At 29.0% G+C, this 20,441-nt stretch overlaps 1 protein-coding gene across 1 annotated transcript; it reads left to right on the forward strand.

The window, feature by feature from the left end:
- The first annotated feature begins 4,274 nt into the window (after window positions 1-4,274).
- On the forward strand, window positions 4,275-13,031 carry LOC129975440 (proepiregulin-like). The gene is made up of 4 exons (XM_056088502.1): window positions 4,275-4,461; window positions 6,509-6,575; window positions 10,060-10,115; window positions 12,797-13,031. The coding sequence occupies exons 1-4, from the start codon at window positions 4,275-4,277 to the stop codon at window positions 12,895-12,897; spliced, it is 411 nt and encodes a 136-aa protein (XP_055944477.1). The 3' UTR covers window positions 12,898-13,031.
- Window positions 13,032-20,441: the final 7,410 nt, after the last annotated feature.

Raw genomic sequence — 20,441 nt, forward strand, 5'->3', positions numbered from 1 at the left:
TGTATTCTTCATTTGTTCAGTTGGAAATAACATAATTCATTTACATCGGGGAAATTTTTTAAAAATCTAAAACATTTGTACGTGACAATAAATACATCAACGAAATGTTGCACAGTAAAGCTTTGAAATCCAACTTTCATTTTGACTGACAAAATATTAATCAATTAAATTATAATTAATAAAATTATCTTCAAAAGCAATAAAAACTGATAAATATAAAGAAAACATTCACAGACCTGTTTAAATTCGGATTTCCAACTTTAAAAAAGATCCAATTAATGGCACAATGACGCAATTCCATCAATGATAATTTACATGCTGAGGTATGGTTAACGCGAACGTACTTTTGGTGGTCTTGGTTAGGTGATGGAAGTGGATCATCTTTCTCTACAGTAGCACTGACACGAAAACAAAGAATTTTTTGTTATTGATTGATCATGTCTAAATATATGATGAAATAATAATAAATAAGAAGTTTTCTTTTTAAGGAACAATTATTAGTATAATAAAAAGCAGATTTTTTTTAAATGCCCAAAATATGGATGCTAAAAAAATTGTAAAAATGTGAGTACTCAAAATACTCTAAGCAAATTGGAATTTTAATATTAATTTTTTAAAAATTTTAATACATGTTCAATAGTTTACTATCGGGATATTCTTCGTCGCATAATTTATTCAGTGCCTTTTTCTTTTTGAATTTTCACATTTTTTGTTACTTTTTTTTATTATTATACTACTAAATGCTTAGTTTTTGTATTTATTATTTTTTTAAAGTCTTTAATACATATTCTAAATTACAATTTTATAAATATTAAGAAGCCAAAAAATCAATTTTTCTAAAATTCGCTGCCAGATGTCGCTACTTTTATGAAATCAAAATTTAATTAAAATGAAACAATTAAACTGAAAATATTTAAAAATTGTATCATCGGGAACACACAACTTTGTATGATTTTAGAATTCTAATACATTTAGGAAAATTGATTATAAAATTACATCTTTACAAATACGAATAAATAAATAAAAGCATATAATAAAAATGGATATTTCATTTATCATTCATTAAAAGTTTCAAATGCCATCTATACTTTGAAATGAACAAAGACATTCGATTTGTATTAATATGGAAAGTTTATATTAAATATTAATTGTTCTCATTTAAATATAGCGATGTTATAAAAGATGTTCCTTCTAATTGTGGTGTGATTGCTAAATTCTGAACTTTACAGAAAGACAAATTCTTTTAACTAGAAAATTGTTTCAAATAATTATAAAAATATTTTTTTATTGTCAATAAATGAAAAAAAAAAGTATGGAATTGAAATTTTACTTTAGTTTTTCAGTCCTAATAGCCATATTTATTAAAATATTCTTTACTCAATAACATTAAAGATACACACTTTTCGACGCAGCTGCGACATTGATCGAGTTTTAAAATTTGAATATCATTAATTTACATAATTTGAGACCATTTTAGAACTTTTTGAGAATGATCCACCAATCAACACACGACGTTTCCTGAATCCCAATTGATTGGCCTGAGAACAATTATAATTTTTAAAGTAGCTTAAAAAGTAATTTAAGTTAACCCATTAAACGCCAAAACTCGAAATCATTAATTGTTTTCGATGCAAACAATACAAGTTATTATTTTGACCACTTATAATAGTAATTTAATGTAAAAATAAGGAAATTGCATTTACCTTTAAAAATATAGGGTGTTGCGTTTGCGCAACGTCAGCGGAAAAGAAGTACGAATGTTGATCGTTATCACCGAGCACTACGCCGCATTTTCTTCACGTTTTAAATACTAGAAATTTTTGTGAGCTTATTAAAGGGTGTAAAATAGTCAAAACACTTCTTTGAAAATTTAATTTATTAAAAACTAACAAATAAATGTAATTGACAAGCATATTATGTAAGAATAAGGTGATATAAATTTCAAGTATGATATGCTTCAAGCATGATAAGTAAAGCAACTTCACAAACATTGCAGCGATAAATAGTTTGGCTGTGGCAATACTTGTAACGTAGTCTTCTACTGCCTATAGAATTAACAATAAAATGTCCTTCGGATATTGGTTTTGTACGGCTGAATTTGCTCGGACGTCCTATAGCTGATCTTTTCTTATTTATCTCACTATCCAAGGGCGTCTGTAACAGACGAAGCACAACCTCTCTTCTAAAATCAAACAGTGACTTTTTACTTCCTTCTTCAGAAAATATTAATATTCTCCAAGCATTTGTTAGTGCAACATCGATGAAATTTGAAAATATCGGCCACCACCATCTTTTGCCACGGAACCTAATTCTGTAATTGGAATCAAAATTGTCACACAAATCTACACCACCTATTTTCTGATTATACTGCTCAATGCAGTGTAGTTGGGCTACTAATATTTTCTTCTTCTGATTTTTAGAGTATCGAAAAACATTTTTTAGTGGTTCAATTTTTCCAAACGTTGATCCTATTGTCACAACAGAGTTGTCGTTCCACCGAAAAAGTATCATTTTGTTTTCTTCATATTAAAAATATCTGCACTAGTTTTAGCTTCTATGATTTGTTTGATACGATCAATTGAAGCTTTTTCTTCATTTTTTAGTTGAGGCCTATCAATTGGTTCCTTTCTTGTCCATCGTAATTCTTCCTTTTTCCGTTTTTTTTTTTTTTTTTTTTTTTTTTTTTAGCAGAATTTTTGGGAGGATTTAACTTCTTCTTTACATGAACTTCAACTTCCCCTGCAGTATCTCTAGGTAAAACTTCATTATCGTTATTTAAAATATTTTCATTACCTTTTTCTTCATCACTAGCATCTGCTTTTTCTCGAGGTACGACAACAATATCGGTCTCATCTGCATCTTCGTCATCGGAATTTTGTTCGAAATTTTTTTTCCAAAGCTGCTTCTAACGTAAGATATCTTGTTCTACGCATTTTAAACCACAGAGGATAAAAAAGTTGCTACCAATAAGACGCACAGTACTGAAATGAAATCTTGCAAGAAGGATAACAGTCTACCCCCTTTCCGCTGACGTTGCGCGAACGCAACATCTGTTTTTACTTTCCCCTCCTCCCCCACAAAAACACCTAATTTGTGGAATGTATTGACAAAGAGTGACCTTGGCTAATGTATTTCACAGCCAAACCCCAATTTGTTTTTAATTTTTATTTTTTCTAAAAAAAAATGAGTTTGGAAATTTGAACAAAAAAAAAAAAAATGCTTAAAGGAAAACATCGATTATTAGGTGTAAAATAATTTATTTAAGTCAATTTTTTCCCTGATTTATTAGTAGTGCTATTTTTTAACATAAAACTGTAATTTATTAAAAAATTTGCTTAATCGTTATTTTTTTATATTTATTTATATTGACCGTTGCGTCAACGCAACACCAGCGGTTAATGGGTTAAAACTTGATAACTCGATCAATTTTCGCCGTAAAGAAGTTGAATTTTTTTTTTTAGTTGAAATTTAAAATATTAGTGCATTAAAAATAATTCCTTGGTTTTTTTTTCCTGTATAACTTTAATTGGATCTTAATTCCGTAATTTTGAAACAAAATTATGGAATTAAGATAATATAAACAGAAATTAGCTTTTCTATGGTGACAAATCATTTCTTATTTTCATGTGTAATAGTTGGCATCTGAATAACCAATAGAATCTGAATATTTTTTGGATCAATTGTACAGATATTTAAAATTTTACGAGAAAATTCAAAATAAAATTGGAACTTAGCAATGATGAATAAGATGTATCTTTACAAGATTTTCCATAAATTTAAAATCGTTATGAAAAACAAAAGATATTTTGGTAGCTACTCGTTAATAATAAGAAATAGAGATTAGTAATAGTTCATTATTGTGAATTAAAAAAAAAAAAACAAGGTTCATCGAATTTTAACAAGGCAATGATTCTTATATAAACAAAAAGTATTCACATATTTACAAGGCAACTGATAATTTTGATTTTATAATATGCAATAGTTAATATCTGAATAACGAATTGTATTCGGATATTTTAACTGATTAAACATAACGATAAAAATTAACGAAGTAGCAGTTTAAAAACGGAAGTTTTACAGTTACAGGAGGAAAAATAAAACCAAACGATATATTTACGATCTGAAAATCAAAGAGAAGAAAAAGAAAAAAAGTTCTCTCACAAGCAACCGTTGATGATAAGTAGTAGATATTAGCAACGTCTTTATTGATAAATTTATTTTCATTAAAAGATATAGATTTTTGTATCATTAGATGTGTCAATTTGCGTAAAAAGATGCTTTCTAAATTTGCAAACAATATAGGATATTTCTTTCTAATATTAATCTTATGCTCAGGAATCATATTTAAGAATGGATTAAGCGAAAAATTAGCTCCACCAACAAATGTGCCTTATGAAAAAATTTACCGTTTTCACAACTCGGAGAGTTTTGTGCCCAAAATTGTACAACCAAACAGAGCAGGTAGTAATAATCTATCAATGATTTTCATTGCTATAATTTTTTTTCAAATTAACGTTTCTTAATACTATTGATAATGTAAATATTATATTATTTTGCATATTTATTCGTTATTATTATTATATTTACTTCAGTTTTATAGCTGAAAATAAATCAAATGACAGTAAATTAAGAAAGCTATGTAAAATATTATTAAGAACAGTTAAAAATACCTCATATAAGATCCACATTTTTACTTTTCTATGGGAAATATACAAAGAGAAAATACTATAATCGTCGAAAAATTCGACCTCGTGATTTTGATGAATCCTCATGTTTCAAACTGATCAGAGTCTGGAAAATACACTGCTGGAATTACCTTTTGGACTCTCTCAGGGTTACCAGATCAAAATAGGAAACTAAAGCCAACTTTTCTTAAAAATCAAATTGAATAAAAATATTTATTGCAAATTTGTTTACTTATTCTCTCACCGGTAATATGATAAAATTTTGAAACAAAACTGATATTCTAATAAATTACCCAGAATTCTATAAACTGTGATCATTTGCTAATAATGCAATAATAAAGGAAACTGTGTGTGCGTGTTTGATTGATTGATTTAGAGCTACTGCATTTTCGCATACTTATATATCAAAGAATGGAAATGTGCACCTAGAAGCAATTTTTAAAAATTTTAATTAACATATTAATTAACAATGAAGCGGTAATTTGGGATTTGATTACTTCCGAAAAGTTGCATTCCATTTTAAAATTTAAAAAATTCTTTTCAGTTATATGATTTTGCTTGGAATCTTTCCCGCTAAATTTTAATTATTTTTTTAAATCATTTTCAGTAACAGCTATGAAATCCGTACCGTTTTCATTGCTTCATGATTAAAATTTAATCTTGAATCATCTTCCATTACAAAAAAATAAGAAAAGAATTCTACAAATTACTTGAGCAGCTAACTTGAGGAATTAGAAAGGGTACATTACTACAAAAAATTAAATGGATGATTTTAAGTTTCCTGAGCTTAAGCTGGGATAATTAAGCTAAACAAATTTAAATTCTGTGGAGAAATTATACAAAATTTCTATGACTGTCATTTTCTGTAATTATTCAAATTTTCAAGAATTTTTGATTTCTAGTTTAGATATTATAGTATTTTAATGGAAAATGAAAATATATTACCACAAAGGATTACAATGTAAACAGAAAAATTAAACCGACAGTATCTCAAATGCTTTCGATATATGCAATGAAATTTTAAAGAAATCTTTTTTTACTTCCAGAAACTTTGCGAAGTACAAGAACTTACAAACTAGAGTAGTATCTTTAATTTTCAACAATATAGATTACATAATGTTTTAATTGCATAGTGTTGTGATTCTCAAAAAATATGCTTGCCTCAGGTATGAGTTAAAAAACTTATTAAGCCTAAGGTTTTAAAAAAAGGTTAAGCTTTTTTGTGTCTAATTTACAAGCGAGTTAACTTTAAAATGTGAAAAGTAAAGCAATTGGGAGTGAAAAGTTATTTATTGAATTATTACCTAATTTTAGCATCAAACATATTAACCAATTAAATTATTTTATGAGCTTTTAATACAAAAGTCCATTGTTGGAGAAAAATAAGGAATAAAAAAATATCTATCAAAAATAAATAAACGAGTTTCAATAAGAAAGTGTCCTGCCCTAGTTAAGAGTAACAGACTAGTCAAACGTTTTGAGTAGTTGTGCGAAGTCTCCCACCTGCGGATTCTTTCAGCGCCATTTGCTGTTGCAGATTCTTTTTTATTACACATTTGCTGCTATTTATTGCAAATGCTGTTTAATGTAGTCTTAGACTGTGTTTTGTTATCTTTGTTTTCGTATTTTTGCGCAGAATAAAGCGTCTTCATTTGTTATTAAATCTGTTCAACTGTTTATTTATTTATTTTTTCCGAACAACTCACAGACAGACTTTTGAATAATTTTCCGGAGCAGTTCGTTTCGAAATATTGAACTACTAAATAAAACATATATGTAAATGTTAATGTCTTGGAAAAATTATTTGTTTCTTCTTTCTTTAGACATATGCAATGATGATGCTTGCATGCATGGAAAATGCGAAGTACTCGCGAAAATTTTTAGATGCAGGTAAGATATAGAAAGAATGTTGTACGTATAGAAAAATAACAATTGTCTGCAATGGTTGCAAATATCATGCTGTAACAGTAAATTTTCGAAAAAGAAAGTAGATATTTTCTAATTTTGTTACATTAGCACACCACATGTCTTTTACATTTTTTAGCAATTGTTTTCTTCTTTTTATTCTTTAAAAGACATAGCTATAATTATGGGGCCTTATAAAGTATTTATTTCTTAAAACCACTATCAGAAGATATCTCACATGTAAAATCAGAATTTCATTGAAATTAATTCAAAAACTATTAACAAAGTTGCAAAATATTAAAATTTTATCTGATAAAAATAGTATGGCTACTATTAAGAATTTCATTATTATTTATCTTTTACATTGATATATTTAATTAAAAAAATCAGAGAAATTTGATTTTTCTATTTTATAACTGTTTTTAAGTTATGAAGTTCAGGATTCTTAAACGCTTTTTAGTAAATAAATTTTAATCATCATTATCTTTTAACCTTATATAACTTGACTTAAATCGGGGTAACTTTATAATTTATCATTTAACTAATTATTTACGAATTAAAAAGCCAGTTTTTTTTTTTTTTTTTTTTTTGCCTTTTTTCTATTTTAATCAAATCATCGTAACTTTAGTTTTATAATATTTCAATTAAAAACAATTTTTTTTTAAATTATCGTCTGCATTCTTGATAGATGTTAAAAATATCCTCGCCAAAATAGTCTAGTTGCAGTAATAGCCTTATGTAGTTGCAATTCTGTGCTTTTTTGACTTGATCTCGAATTTATTTTTTTAACGAGAAAATAAATATGATTGCAATAAAATACAGGAAAAACTAAAAAACAGACAATGACCAATTATGATTTTAACGTGAACTTCAACATATTATCACCAAATATTCGTTTATTAGATGACGATTTCGGTAAATCTCGGTGAGAAAAGTGACCATCTCGAATTATCAAAACTGTCTGGATACGGTAGTCTAAAACATATATTTAATTATCTAGGGTAGGGTTTGACGGTTTTTCAAACACGGTTTTAAAAAACCGTTTTTTTTAAGCAAATTTGCCACATTCGAAAACCGTTTTTTAAAGTAAGAAAACCGGTTTTCCGGAACTGCTAGATATTCCTTCTTCAAAATAATAATAATAATAATAAATAAAAAAATAAAAATGGAAAATATATATCCGTTGGGACCGATTTGTCTAGCAGCTGGGGCCTTAAGGCGACGAAACGCGAATTTATTAACAAGTGTAGGTATATTTGAATTTCTGTTAAATGAACTAAAAAATTTGAACACTGAAATAAGTTAGAAATTATTATATGCTTTAGAAGAATGAATTCAAGAAAATAGAATTAGCGATTCTTTTGCTGTATTCGCACACTTTTAGTTCAGGGAAGACATCTAGTGTACTTCTTCAGTTTCAAAAACCGAAATTATTAAGTTATCTGGAAAGATATTGTCTAGAATATTTCCAAATTCTTATGTAGAAACCAATTCTGATGAAGAGCAAATCGAAGAAACTACTCGTCAAAGTAATGCTTTTTTAAAAGAAGCCATGGAAAAATCAATTCATAAATTTCTTGAAGACCCTGAAGAAAAACTTGCAAATCCAAAGACACTGAAAGCTGAATTTTCATTATTTGAGGCAACGAATAAAAGAACAAAAATCTTAGATTTGTTATTTGATGCCATGAAAACTATAAAACCAAGCTCAGTAGTTAGTGAACGAGTATTTTCAATTTCAGGCAATATTGTATCCAAAATTAGACTTAGCTTTAAAACTTAGCCACCGTTCAGTCGATATTTTATGTTTTTTAAAATCCTATTTTCTAGAAGAAATTAAAATTAGTGAAAACAATATAAATATTATTCAAAATTTTTGTTATTTTGTGTAAGTAATATGTATATGTAATATTTAATTTTATTAAATTTGATATTGATTTCGTTTTTTGTTATTTTATATAACTTAGAAAAAATATTTTTCCCTATTCTATTTTTTTTCCCCAAAAAATTCGAAAACCGGCTAAAACCGGTTTTTTAGGAAATATGGAATTCGAAAACCGGTTTTTCAAAAGTCGGTTTTTGTATAAACCCTAATCTAGGGTTAAAAGATCTAATTAATGAGTAGAGTATTTCCAACTAGTCAGCTGCCTATGTCCGCTAAGCTGAGAAGGAGCCACAAGGAGTTCGATTAAAATATTTTATTTTGCTATTTGTCAAGTAAATAAATTGGTAAAAAAATAATATTCTATGATATATTAGGATAATATTAACACTTTATCATGTATAATTGGTCAGATTCTTATATGTTTCATTACGTTCATTTAGTTATTAGAGTATTTATAAATACCGAATGTCTACTTCAATAATATTGTTCAGAAAACGTTTATGCCAGACTTTACGGAGCCATCGCTATTAATAGAAAAGTACAGTACTATTAATAAAGGAGGACGTCTCTCTCTCTCTCTCTCTCTCTCTCTCTCTGTGTGTGTGTGTGTGTGTGCACGTGTGTGTGTGTGTGTGTGCACGTGTGTGTGTGCGTGTATGCGCGCACGTGTGTGCGATGGAATTCTGCAGCCAAACCGTTGAATCTAAAGTTATCATATTTGGAACACTTACATTTTGAAATGTGGGAATTTAAAAAAATCAATTTTTTTAAAAATATATTTTTAGTATATTTTTATTCCTAGCATTTTTATTAAACTCCAACTGTTTTCATTGTTTCCTCAAATAATTGTATGATCTGTTATTGAAAACTAGAGAGTATTAGTAGTATAATATTATTACTTCAGTGAGTAATTTTCAATCTAATACGTGCTTTTTATAAATATATTTTTTTTAATTTTGTATTTTCAATATTGATTTTAGTTCAGAATCCAGCAATAATGAAAAGATTTTACAATGTATCCATTTATAAACACTGCTTCTCTTTCTTGAGATATATTTAAATGAACGAATAAAGAAAAATATAAAAGTAAATTGCAAATTACAGTGAACAGAACGGCGTTAGGATTTTAAAAAGTACGATAAAACAGTAATAGAACGCATGTCTATCAAAATTTGAAGTTCAAAAGTATTTTATTCTTTAAACCATTAAGAACAAACTAATTACAATCTTTAATTGAAAGTTTTAGTAAATACTGTATCTGGACAACCAACTGGTTGCCAAAGGCTGTTAGTTAAAATAATGATCACATTTTCACAAAGTTAATAAAAATAAGAATTAGCTTAAAATAAATAATTAACACATTAAAAATACGTTGAAATGTGAATCAAATTTGAACGATTCATTCAGAGAGAGACCACATAATAAGGTATTCACTAAGAATGCAAATTATGTAAATCCACTAATAGAGTCGGTTGTTTTTTTGCAGCATTTCAGAAGTAAGATTAGAGATTAAATTTGTGAAAAAAAAATCAAAAGCATTTCCTTACGATAAAAAGTATTCACTTTTGATATTTTTTTATACAGATGCGACGAAGGATACACAGGATTAAGATGCGAAGACAGAATTCAAACAAAATCAGGTAAACTTTATATTTTAGTTTATTTTGATAAAAAAACTTTTTTTTTAAAGTTTTTTTTTATATCAAAATGTTTGAGAAAAAGAAAGATTTTTCATAAACTTATCATCCATGGATAATAAATTTTGTTGAAGCACAAACAGTGATATTTGCACAGGATTTCAATTATTGTGATCACTGCTAGAATCGCAAGGTATTTAAATCTTACTAAAGCCACTTGAATAAGAATCGAAAAGCCACTTATCAATTAGGAAGGATCATAATAGAATAAAGAAGAAAGAAAGAAAAAAAAAAATGCTGAATTCATCTAATTTCAATATTGTTACAAACCTGTAAAGTTGCTTCCGGGCACTGTTAATTGAATCACTGGAAAGACCGTTTTACGATCAGCCCTGTGAGTGCTGATTGGGTGCCGTGTCAGTGATCTTACAGCTTGGCAAAAAACTTGGCGACTTTGGTGACAGAATAGATATTGCTGGAAACTTCGAGAATTTTAACGATTCATCCTGTGGGAACTGAGAGACTCCTGATTGGGCTCGAACCTTCTTGGTGCACCTGCCGGGAACTATAAAAGGCCTCAAGTTGCAATAAATCGGAATCGTGTAAAGAGTCTACGGTGATCTGTTGGATCAGTCCAGCGGAGAGCTCAAGCGATTGCCGAATTGAGCTGAGTGCCGAGTCCTGTTGTTTATTGCAGAAGCAGCATTGTGTCGTGTATGGAGTAGCCAGTCGTGTAGTAGTGAGACGGCAGTTGTATACAACTAAAGCGTGGAGACAGTGGAGATTTGCAGACGTTTGGAGAGGCCGTAGTGTGAAACTACATGAATTCCTTCCTTCTGCTGAATTCTGTCTGGCAGCTTTATGTGCTGTAGTTGTTATTACTACCGATTACTACTTGTGGGCTTCTGTTTGTTGTAGTGTGCTGCTGTGTGTTGCCTGTATTTTGTTACATGTATATCGCGTGTTGTGTAGAATAAAGTGTCATTTCCCAGTCATTGAGTTGATCTAGTTCTAGAATTTAGTTGGTTTAAAATATGATATATTGATATATACTCGGGGAAACAGACTTACGTACATAATTAAAAAAAAAAAATTCTGACTCTTATTCATAAAATTTACAAAAATTTTGATATCAATTTTTTTTTTTATTGAAATACTTTTATGGTGTAAGCTTTATGCACAAGAAAGAAGAACTGTTTTCGGTGGACCTCATGAAATAAAAATCACATTTTATTCGCATATTAAATTCTAAATTAGGAACATCCTATAGTTTTTTTTTCTGTCTTTATCGAACAACATATCAATGCAGCAAATTTTGTTTAAAATTTCCATATCGTATATCTTTAATTAAAAATGAGAAAATATTGGTATCCAATACTCATTTTCTCCTTTCTCTTACTGAAGTAACCCTCCCCCCTTTTTCTTTTTCCTTCTTTGCAAGCTGCTATTGGTTGTTACTTCGCATGCGCTATATTGAGACAAGATCATGTTTTGACAATAATTTGTTTTTACTTCTGATTTGGATTTCACCGCTATTGTGTAAACAGAAAAGGATAATGCAATTGTATCTTATTAAGTCTTTAGAAATTTTTTTACAATCTTTTTAAGTGTGTCTTTATGTATGTTGCTGCAAATAAATGCCTTCGCTATTAAACGAATCTGCAACATTCATTTTACTTATAGTGTAGAAAATGATTGAGACCTTCGTCGTTTATGTATGTGCACATAAAAGATTAATTATGTAAAATAACTAAAGGCAGGTTACTCCCTTAAACTTTCTTGTATAGTTATACACAATATGATGCGTTTTCGTTTAGTCTCGCAAGATAGGAAACGAATTGAACAAAGAAGTAGTTTTTGCTTCTTTCTTTTCATCGACTAGATCCAAATTTCGATACCAAATATGATAAATTTTGATATTTGCATGTTGAGATCGGTACCAAGATTTCTTACCAAATTTCATTCACTTATTTCGTTACGCTTTTGGATAATAATGTTCATAGATACAAGAATAACAAAAAAAAAAAAAAAGGGGGGGGGGCTTTTTGGTCTTCAGATTAAATTTTTTGACGATAACAATACTTTTTTTTATACACGAGAAAGTAAAAATCTGCGATATATTTCATAGAAGATAGTAAGTAATACTTCCAATTCCGTTTCATGTATTAGTTGAGCATCTTCGTTTCAAATAAATAATGCGATGTAAGAATTAATTGATTGAAAAGAATTCGAACATTTGGTCAAATGCGTATATGCATTAAGATACCAAAATCCGCTGATGGAAAGGAGCGAATTTTGAGCCATTCAAGGAATGTTTTGACTCCAAGATGTGATCACGCATCCAAAACCCTCAAATAAAAAAAATAAAAAAACCTTTGTTAAACGTAAGACATGAATCAAAATTTTTATGCTGTGTTGTACATGTTTTTGTTTTTCGGATGTGAATAAAAAACATGCTTGTAAATAAAAATGAGACGTTTGTCGAAAATGTATAAACTTAACTATTGTTAAAAAACTAGCCAGAGTTTACAACATTCTATAAAATAAAAATGGTAGCGAATATTATTCATTATCAATAAGAAGAAATATTTAATTTTTTTCATAATATATTTTATAATTATTTCATAAATAGATTGATGTACTTTAGAATTTTTATATTTTAAGGATGTATTATTTATTTACAGATAAGCAGTTACTGTGGCAGATGATCCAAACTTTGATCATGCTCTTTATGTTGATTTTCGTATCCGGAATATTCTATCTGTTGCTACGCAGAAAGAAGTGAAGTCCCAAAGTAAATTAGCTTTTACGCGAAGGAGACGCTCCCCTTTCAGTTAAAAAGTGCCTTTTATACAATAATTTATATATTAATAATTATGAAAAAAAAACATTTTATATTCTTTAAAATATAAAAAAAAAAAAAAAATTGTGAAACGATAAATATTTTTAATTTGAAAAAATCTGTTATCGTTTGGTACATATTATTTTTAAAGTACTTTCCTGTGAATAATTATAACCAGATTTTTCAAAATGAAACACTTCTTCGTGTTTAATTAAAAAAAAACTATTATTGTTTGGTATATATTTTCTTGTGAATTTTTTTTAAAAAAATGTATCATTATTTGTTATGTATAGTTTTATAAATATGTTTCTGAAGCGACTGTATATTTACTGCGATTAAAGCGACTGTCGGTTATTTTCGAGACGCTGAAATAAGCTGTTTGTCGACAATTGACATAAATGATTGTTTTAAAAACAATTATTTATAACCTATTGAATCTACTGACCAGTTATTTGACTTTCGAATAAAAATGAGTCGTTTGTTGAAGAAGTCTGTAACTCTTAATAAACAATATTCCTGCCCTTTTTAAAACTTTATTGAAATATTGTTCGTTTCCAGGATGACATTTTTATTACAAAATACATTTTTAGGTGATTTTTGTCGTTATTTAATAAGGATATAAATAACTGAAAATCAAAGGCATGATGATTCCTTTTTTAGATTGTTCCAAATAAGTTGAAACATTTCAATAAAAGCTTAAACAGAATAATATTCATTAATAATCAACGGAAGTGACCTCACAGAAACTTTCTGTAATTAATGTACTTGTGTATTACTAAACTTATGTCATTCGCAAACAGGATTACGAAAAAGTCTATTAGCATGCGATTTTTGGTGAGTCATCTCTGAAATTCGGTTATAAACCAAGTCACGAATGAATTACTTTTGACAAAAGTACTTTGAACCTTGATTTTAAATATTCTAAAGATTTGTTGTTCATACTGCATTCTACTTACTTTTTCATATATTCTAAAAGGGTGGCACCTCAGGTATAGTGATGAAACGCTTCCGAAATAGTGAATGGCATTTGCTTTCCTAGGTATATAAAACTTGTATGTATGCGGGGGATGGTCGAGATACTTTTACTTCCATGAAGAGATGTGCCTAATACTGGAATAATTGTGCCGCAACCCGTGTACTCAAACTTAATTCACGATGACCTTCATGATAACGGTAATTCAATGATCCTGGATGCTTCAAGGTAAAGTGGGAGTTACTTTGGTATGCTTACTAATGCATTTGTTATGCTGATATGTCATAAAGCTATACTATGTTAAGGCGGTGAAATCACGCTTTATTTAAATCGTGCATCCTTTATATGATACATCCTTTTCTCTTATTTAAATCTCTGACAAAGACATCTTTGTAACAAATTCCCTAAGTGCTTGTGACATGTTCTACTGTAAAAATGTACTGTTTCTATAAGCCAGACCTATACAAAACGATCACTACTTATAAACATGACCTATTGCCCAATAATTTTAAAATAACCTCGCAAGTTTGCGTCCTACGAATTCACTCTATTATTAAACCACATTAATATATACCTGTAAAAAAATTACAGGCTTTCATAAGGCATGAAACATACAAATAACTATATTTTATTACAATACTTACTATATTTTATTACAAATAACTGTATAACTACAAATATAGTTATATAGTTATTTGTAATATTTATCATAACTATATTTTATTTTTTCATATACGAAGTACGTAAAGCAGAAATATAATCGTTAAAGCATTCGGTGTCGAAATTTTGGCGAATTTACATTTCAGACCTCTCCGAGTTCAAAAAAATAAAAATTATTTTAGGAATAATGTCTATCGGTCTGGTTCGTCTGTTTTACAAACATACGAAAATAAAAAACGCTTTGAACTAGACAGAGAAAATTCGATATGGGATGTTTACACGAAATTTGTAGATTTGTATAGAATTTTTCACGAAATCCATTCATAGGAAGTCCGCTTGTCAGACTATTCGAATATGTTGTTGTTGTTTATAATGGCACTTGCCATGGACAAGCTCGCTGACGAAGTCAGTGATTTTAAGCCAAGGGAGCGTCTCTTGTTTTAGTAGCGCCAACTAGGGCCAAGAGTACGTCTTAGCTACTCACGCATCACATTCGCTTGCACAACCCCTTTTTACAGGGGGGCACATTTACACTACTTACAGATAGAACAGATGAAGAACAACCATGCCCGAACCGGGAATCGAACCCAGGACGCCCAAATCACGAGGAAGACGCGCTACCCCTATGCCAGGACGCCGGCATTCGAATATGTTAACTACAAAATAAAGAGAGTTAGATAGAAATAATTTCGTACATAGATCTTGCATCGATAATGTAGCAGATTTGGAATCAAATCTATCAAATAGTTGACCATCGACCGCTCTGACCCTTTGCATGTATATAAACACGATAATTCAGAAACGCAACAACTTAGGTAAATGAAATTTGGTTCATATATTAAGCAACTAAAATGTTGAAAATTGACAAATCGTCTCAAAATTGTTTAATCTCTCAAAGAGTTGACCTTCTGTTTGTCTATATTTTTCTCTCAATAACTCAAAAGCGCAATGATTTTAAGAATTAAAATTTGGTGCGTGATCTTGCAACTATAAATAATAGCTCTTTGTTATATTTTAGGTTTAATCGATTGGAAAAAAAGTGCTCAAAATACATATTCTATTTTTTAGCACTTTTGTATTTTTTGCATGTTTGCCAAAGATCGCATGCTAGATTTAGTAGAATTTGGTTTGGTTATATTAACGTCCCGTTTGAAGCAACACTAGGGCTATTTTGGGACGGACCTTGTAATTCTGAACCACGTCAGATGACGAGGACGACACCTGAGCTGGCACCCCCCTCTCCACACCACACCACACCACACCAGCGGGAGGACTTTGGTCATGACGTATTTAACGTGCAACAGACCCCCTTACACAACGGTTCTTCGGTGGAATCGGGTCACGAACCTGAAACCCTCCGGTTCCAAAGCCAAGACCTTACCACCAGGCCACCGCGACCTTTTAATCGATTGGAAAAAAAGTGCTCAAAATACATATTCTATTTTCTAGCACTTTTGTTTTTTCTGCATGTTTGCCAAAGATCACACTCTAGATTTAGTAGAAATGATAGATCCACGAAGACTAATCTTTAGAAACTATCGTTCGCTAATGGCATGCAGTTAACAAGTATTAGCTTTTTTTCACTATGTAACGGATCTTTCAAATGTCAAAAAGATTTGAACACCTATGGCGGCTTCGCCAAAGATCCATAATTTTATGCAGGTGAACGAAATAAACACTTCCATTAAAAATATGCAAGAAAGTTTTAAGAACAGCACTGTCGCTGGTTTTAACAGAAACAGTGTCTTTTGTTTTTCTAGAAAAGCGTTTATTAAAGTTTACTTATTTTTTAATTATCTACTATCTATAGCCACCTGAGTATATTTTTGAGATTGCGTTATAAACAATATAAATTTTTGAGAAGCAATAAGAGATTTCACTATAATGTGATTCAAAAAATTATTTAACTTGAATTTATAACAGGTCTCCTTTTTTTGCGAATCACTCCATAATTATATAAACTGGCTTCGATGTTCTTTTCGTTGATTGTTTAGCTCCGAATCCGGAATAATCAAATCCGGCTTTTGTTATTAAATTCTATCTGCATTTGGCGACTAATTAGTTCATAAGGACTAAAGGTTTCTGAACTTTCCAATTAAATAATTTGTGTTACTTGGCCGTACAGACATCCTCAAATAATAATTTTAAATTTCAAATCTTGATAGTTATATGATACATATTATTTTAGAAGCCTAATGCCATTCTATTCATTATGCCATTCAATTTTATGAAAGAAAAAAAAAAAAAACAGTGTTCAAAACTGGAAACAACATTAACTCTTTAAAGGGCCATTTTTTTCTAGTCATATTATGTTAACATATTTTTAGACTTAAAATTAGAATAAGAAAAGGGAATCATTTAATTTATTAGGTAAATTTAATTTGATTAATTAATTAATTTGGTTAATCAAGACACATCATTTTGCCTGAGATAAAGAATTGAAACATTTAAGTTTCTGTCTTTCTAAAAAAATGTGTCAGAACTTATGCCAACCTATATAATTTCATACAAAGATTGATAAATTTGGTGGGAAACATACTTTCCACGGCCCTAGAAAGGGTTAAACAAAAATGTCATCCTATAGTAAAGGCTTAATATAATATAACAAAACCTCAAAATTCTTATTGATAACCATTAGTATTAAAACTACTCAGCTTGGAATAATAAGTCAAAAATAATTCTAATAAATTTGATCATAAAAAATGGGGAAAATATCAACATGAAATATTAGGAGAAACACACACACAAAAAAAAAAAAAATTATTAGTAGTTCCATTTCAACATTGACATATATTTTTGTTAAATACACTTAAAAGAACTAACAAAATTATACACACACTATATATATATATTGCAAAAAAATCTGTATAGTGTAAAATTATATATATTTTGAATTTTAAAATGTAGAAATTTTCTTGTGCTGTAATATTTTCGGAAAACGACAAAATTTCGACCAATTTTTAATTAATTAATTTTAAAAATCACTCTGAGGTATACATTTTTACCCTCCAGTATAGATATATGTCGTTTAGTAGCTTTAGGTCAAACTATAAAGCACCAAAACACTGAGACACATACATTCACCTTTATTTTTAGTTGGAACTAGATATTACAGTATTGCACAAGTTGAAACATCAAAATAAATTTGCAATAAATTGTTCTATTCTTACTTTTGGTATCTTTATAAAATAATTTATATATAACACAGTCAAATACAAATTATTCTTTTTTTTTTTTTTAGCGGTGCCATCTTTTGGAGAATTTCAACAGTAGAATTTTACTTCCTTTTATAAATTTGTTAGTAGATGGCGCTACTGGTAAAGGATTTGTGAACGGATCTGTATTGAAATCAAACTAGATAAATCCGAAAGGTTTAAAACTTTTCTAAATATTTTAGTTTTTTAAAAATACATTTAATCCAAATAAATAAATTTGTGTATAATTAATTTTTCAGACGATTTTTTTAAATAACATTTATTAAAATAAGGATGGATAATAAATTAAATATATTTCAAGGAAATACCAAAGTCGATAAATTTCGACATTCGCTTCTCACAGTCGTGATTAGACCCTTACATAACAGGGGAAAAAATATATATATATTTTACATCGGACATCAAGTCAAAAATGTATAAAAAAAAGTACAATCTGAAGGAAGATTTTAGATAATTATTCTTGTGTGTGTTGTATTGATCAATACTAATCATTCAACAAAAATATCAAAATGTTTTTTTTTCTTTTTGCTGGGAAAGAGCGCCTACACAGATTCATTAAATTTAATTATTTATTTTATTTTATGCAGTGCATGCATATTTAATTTATTCAGACTCGAATTATTTAAACCAAAAAATATTTAGTTTTCCTTTATCGTAACACAGAGAATATAATAAAATCATCGAAAAATTCGATCTCGAGATTTTAATGCCTGTCCAAAGTTTAGACCACCATGGATCAGAAAAAATATCTTTGGAATTATTTAAATCGGTCAGTTTGTCTGTCGTGGCAGCTCTCTGAAGGGTTAATCTCTAATAGGTGAGTATGGGTGTCCGCAACCAGAGGTAACCGGGAACCTATTCGGATGTTTTCAAGATCCACAATTGGTTGGGAAGGATTATTTGATTAATAGTTGTGATTCAATAGATCGTAGTAAGGAATTGAAAGCAAATTTTTGACGGTTCAGGATTAGTAAATTTCTGAAAGACTATAGTTAGTGTTTGTTCCATAACGCTAGTAGGTAAAGATAGTAACATCTTGGACTTTGGAAGCAATAGGAGCGAAATAGGTGTCGGTTGGTTGTTGTTGGGGGGGGGGCAAGATGGATGTGTTGTGAATGCCTATTTATAAATCATATATACCTATCATAAATCATATCAAATATCTGTAAGCTATAGGTTCCATCGAGGCTGTGTGTGAAGTAATTGCCGCGCCGTTCATCATCCGTGTATGCTTCTAAAAAAGCTATTCTCCCCTCTTCTCTTCTGAACTCTCTCGCGCACTGTTTCGGTGAAGCTCGTAGTAAAAATCAAATGTTTAATTTCTTTAGTTAAATTGTAAATAAAATTATTTTTCTAAAAAGTTGCAATAATTGGAGTCATAACAAAATACACACATCCCTAAGGATGTAAATGAAGAATGGAAGCATATAATACGTAGAGAATTAGAAGGTAGGGAGAAGCCACACAATTGTATGCGTTTCAAATCCCGCATTTTAAGCTGTATTTCTTTCCATTTTTTAAATATTGGGCTTCGAATAATAATAATAGAAGTTGCTTGATTTTTTTTTCATATTGTGAAGCATTAAAACAACTATAAAATATTTCCAAATGAATAGGTTACTGACGCTCTAGTTCAGGAACTGCAGAACATATTGAGAAATTATCATGCCAAATTTGAACAAAAAATTATGCAAATTATTTTCATTTATGAGGCTTTTTGTAAGATAAGTAAAATGCATACGTAAATAGTGTTGAAATCTATGTAAATATAAAAATTAACTTAACTTCTCAAAAAATAGACTTAAAAGCAAAATATTAATGGTTTTATAAAGAAATATATTCAAAAATTAAGAATATTAAATAAACAATTCACAATTTCGCAAAAAATCGACTTTTTAAAGTAATTACCTTCCTTAATAAAAACTTTTACAAGTCTACAAGTGTCTATAAAAGCCAAATAAATCAATAATGTTCTAATTTTAATCAGACAATACTGAAATGTAATATCTTTTAATTTTACTCATTAGAAAAATCATTAATTAAGAAAATTTAAATGCAATTTTTAATACGAATTTAAAATTTATCTTTAAAATCCCGTGGAAAATTGTTTTGCATCAAAAATTACATCTAATTCAATAACTGCGAGAAAGAGTAATAGTATAACATTGATTTGAGAGGAATAAATTAAAAGTTTGGAGTTAAGAGAAAACTAAAAATAATAAATTTCATTATGTCGGAAATAATTTATTTTATATTTATCATTGATACATATTGTTGAAATTCCTTTACAAAAAAAGTAGCATTAGTACAATATCTTATGAGACGAAATAAATGCAAAGTATCAGCGAATAAAAGATGTTCCGAAAATTCTACAGTTTAACATAAATAATTAAAATAAGAAATTTATGATTAGATGTCCGAGTAATAACTGAACTTTTTAATTTTATCAGAAGCACCGCAACTGAAATTTATGCAACGATTAACTATTAAAATAAAAAACGTTCAAGTTAAAATTTATCTCTTCTAATATTAAGAATGTATGCAATGGCGCGCTATTGGCCAAACTGTTTAGTGGGAACATTTACTCGGTTGAAAGTTATAATTCTTAAAATATATCCACAACTTTTTTAAGTTCTGGA

Source organism: Argiope bruennichi, chromosome 7 (genome assembly GCF_947563725.1).
Source record: "Argiope bruennichi chromosome 7, qqArgBrue1.1, whole genome shotgun sequence".
Lineage (NCBI taxonomy): Eukaryota > Metazoa > Arthropoda > Arachnida > Araneae > Araneidae > Argiope > Argiope bruennichi.

Bases quoted from the DNA above. Each gene is read 5' to 3' on its own strand.
- LOC129975440 (XM_056088502.1), top strand. From the start codon at position 4,275: ATGCTTTCTAAATTTGCAAACAATATAGGATATTTCTTTCTAATATTA. The intron at 4,462-6,508 runs GTAGTAATAATC...TTCTTTCTTTAG, and splicing joins TGTACAACCAAACAGAGCAG to ACATATGCAATGATGATGCT. The intron at 10,116-12,796 runs GTAAACTTTATA...ATTTATTTACAG, and splicing joins CAGAATTCAAACAAAATCAG to ATAAGCAGTTACTGTGGCAG.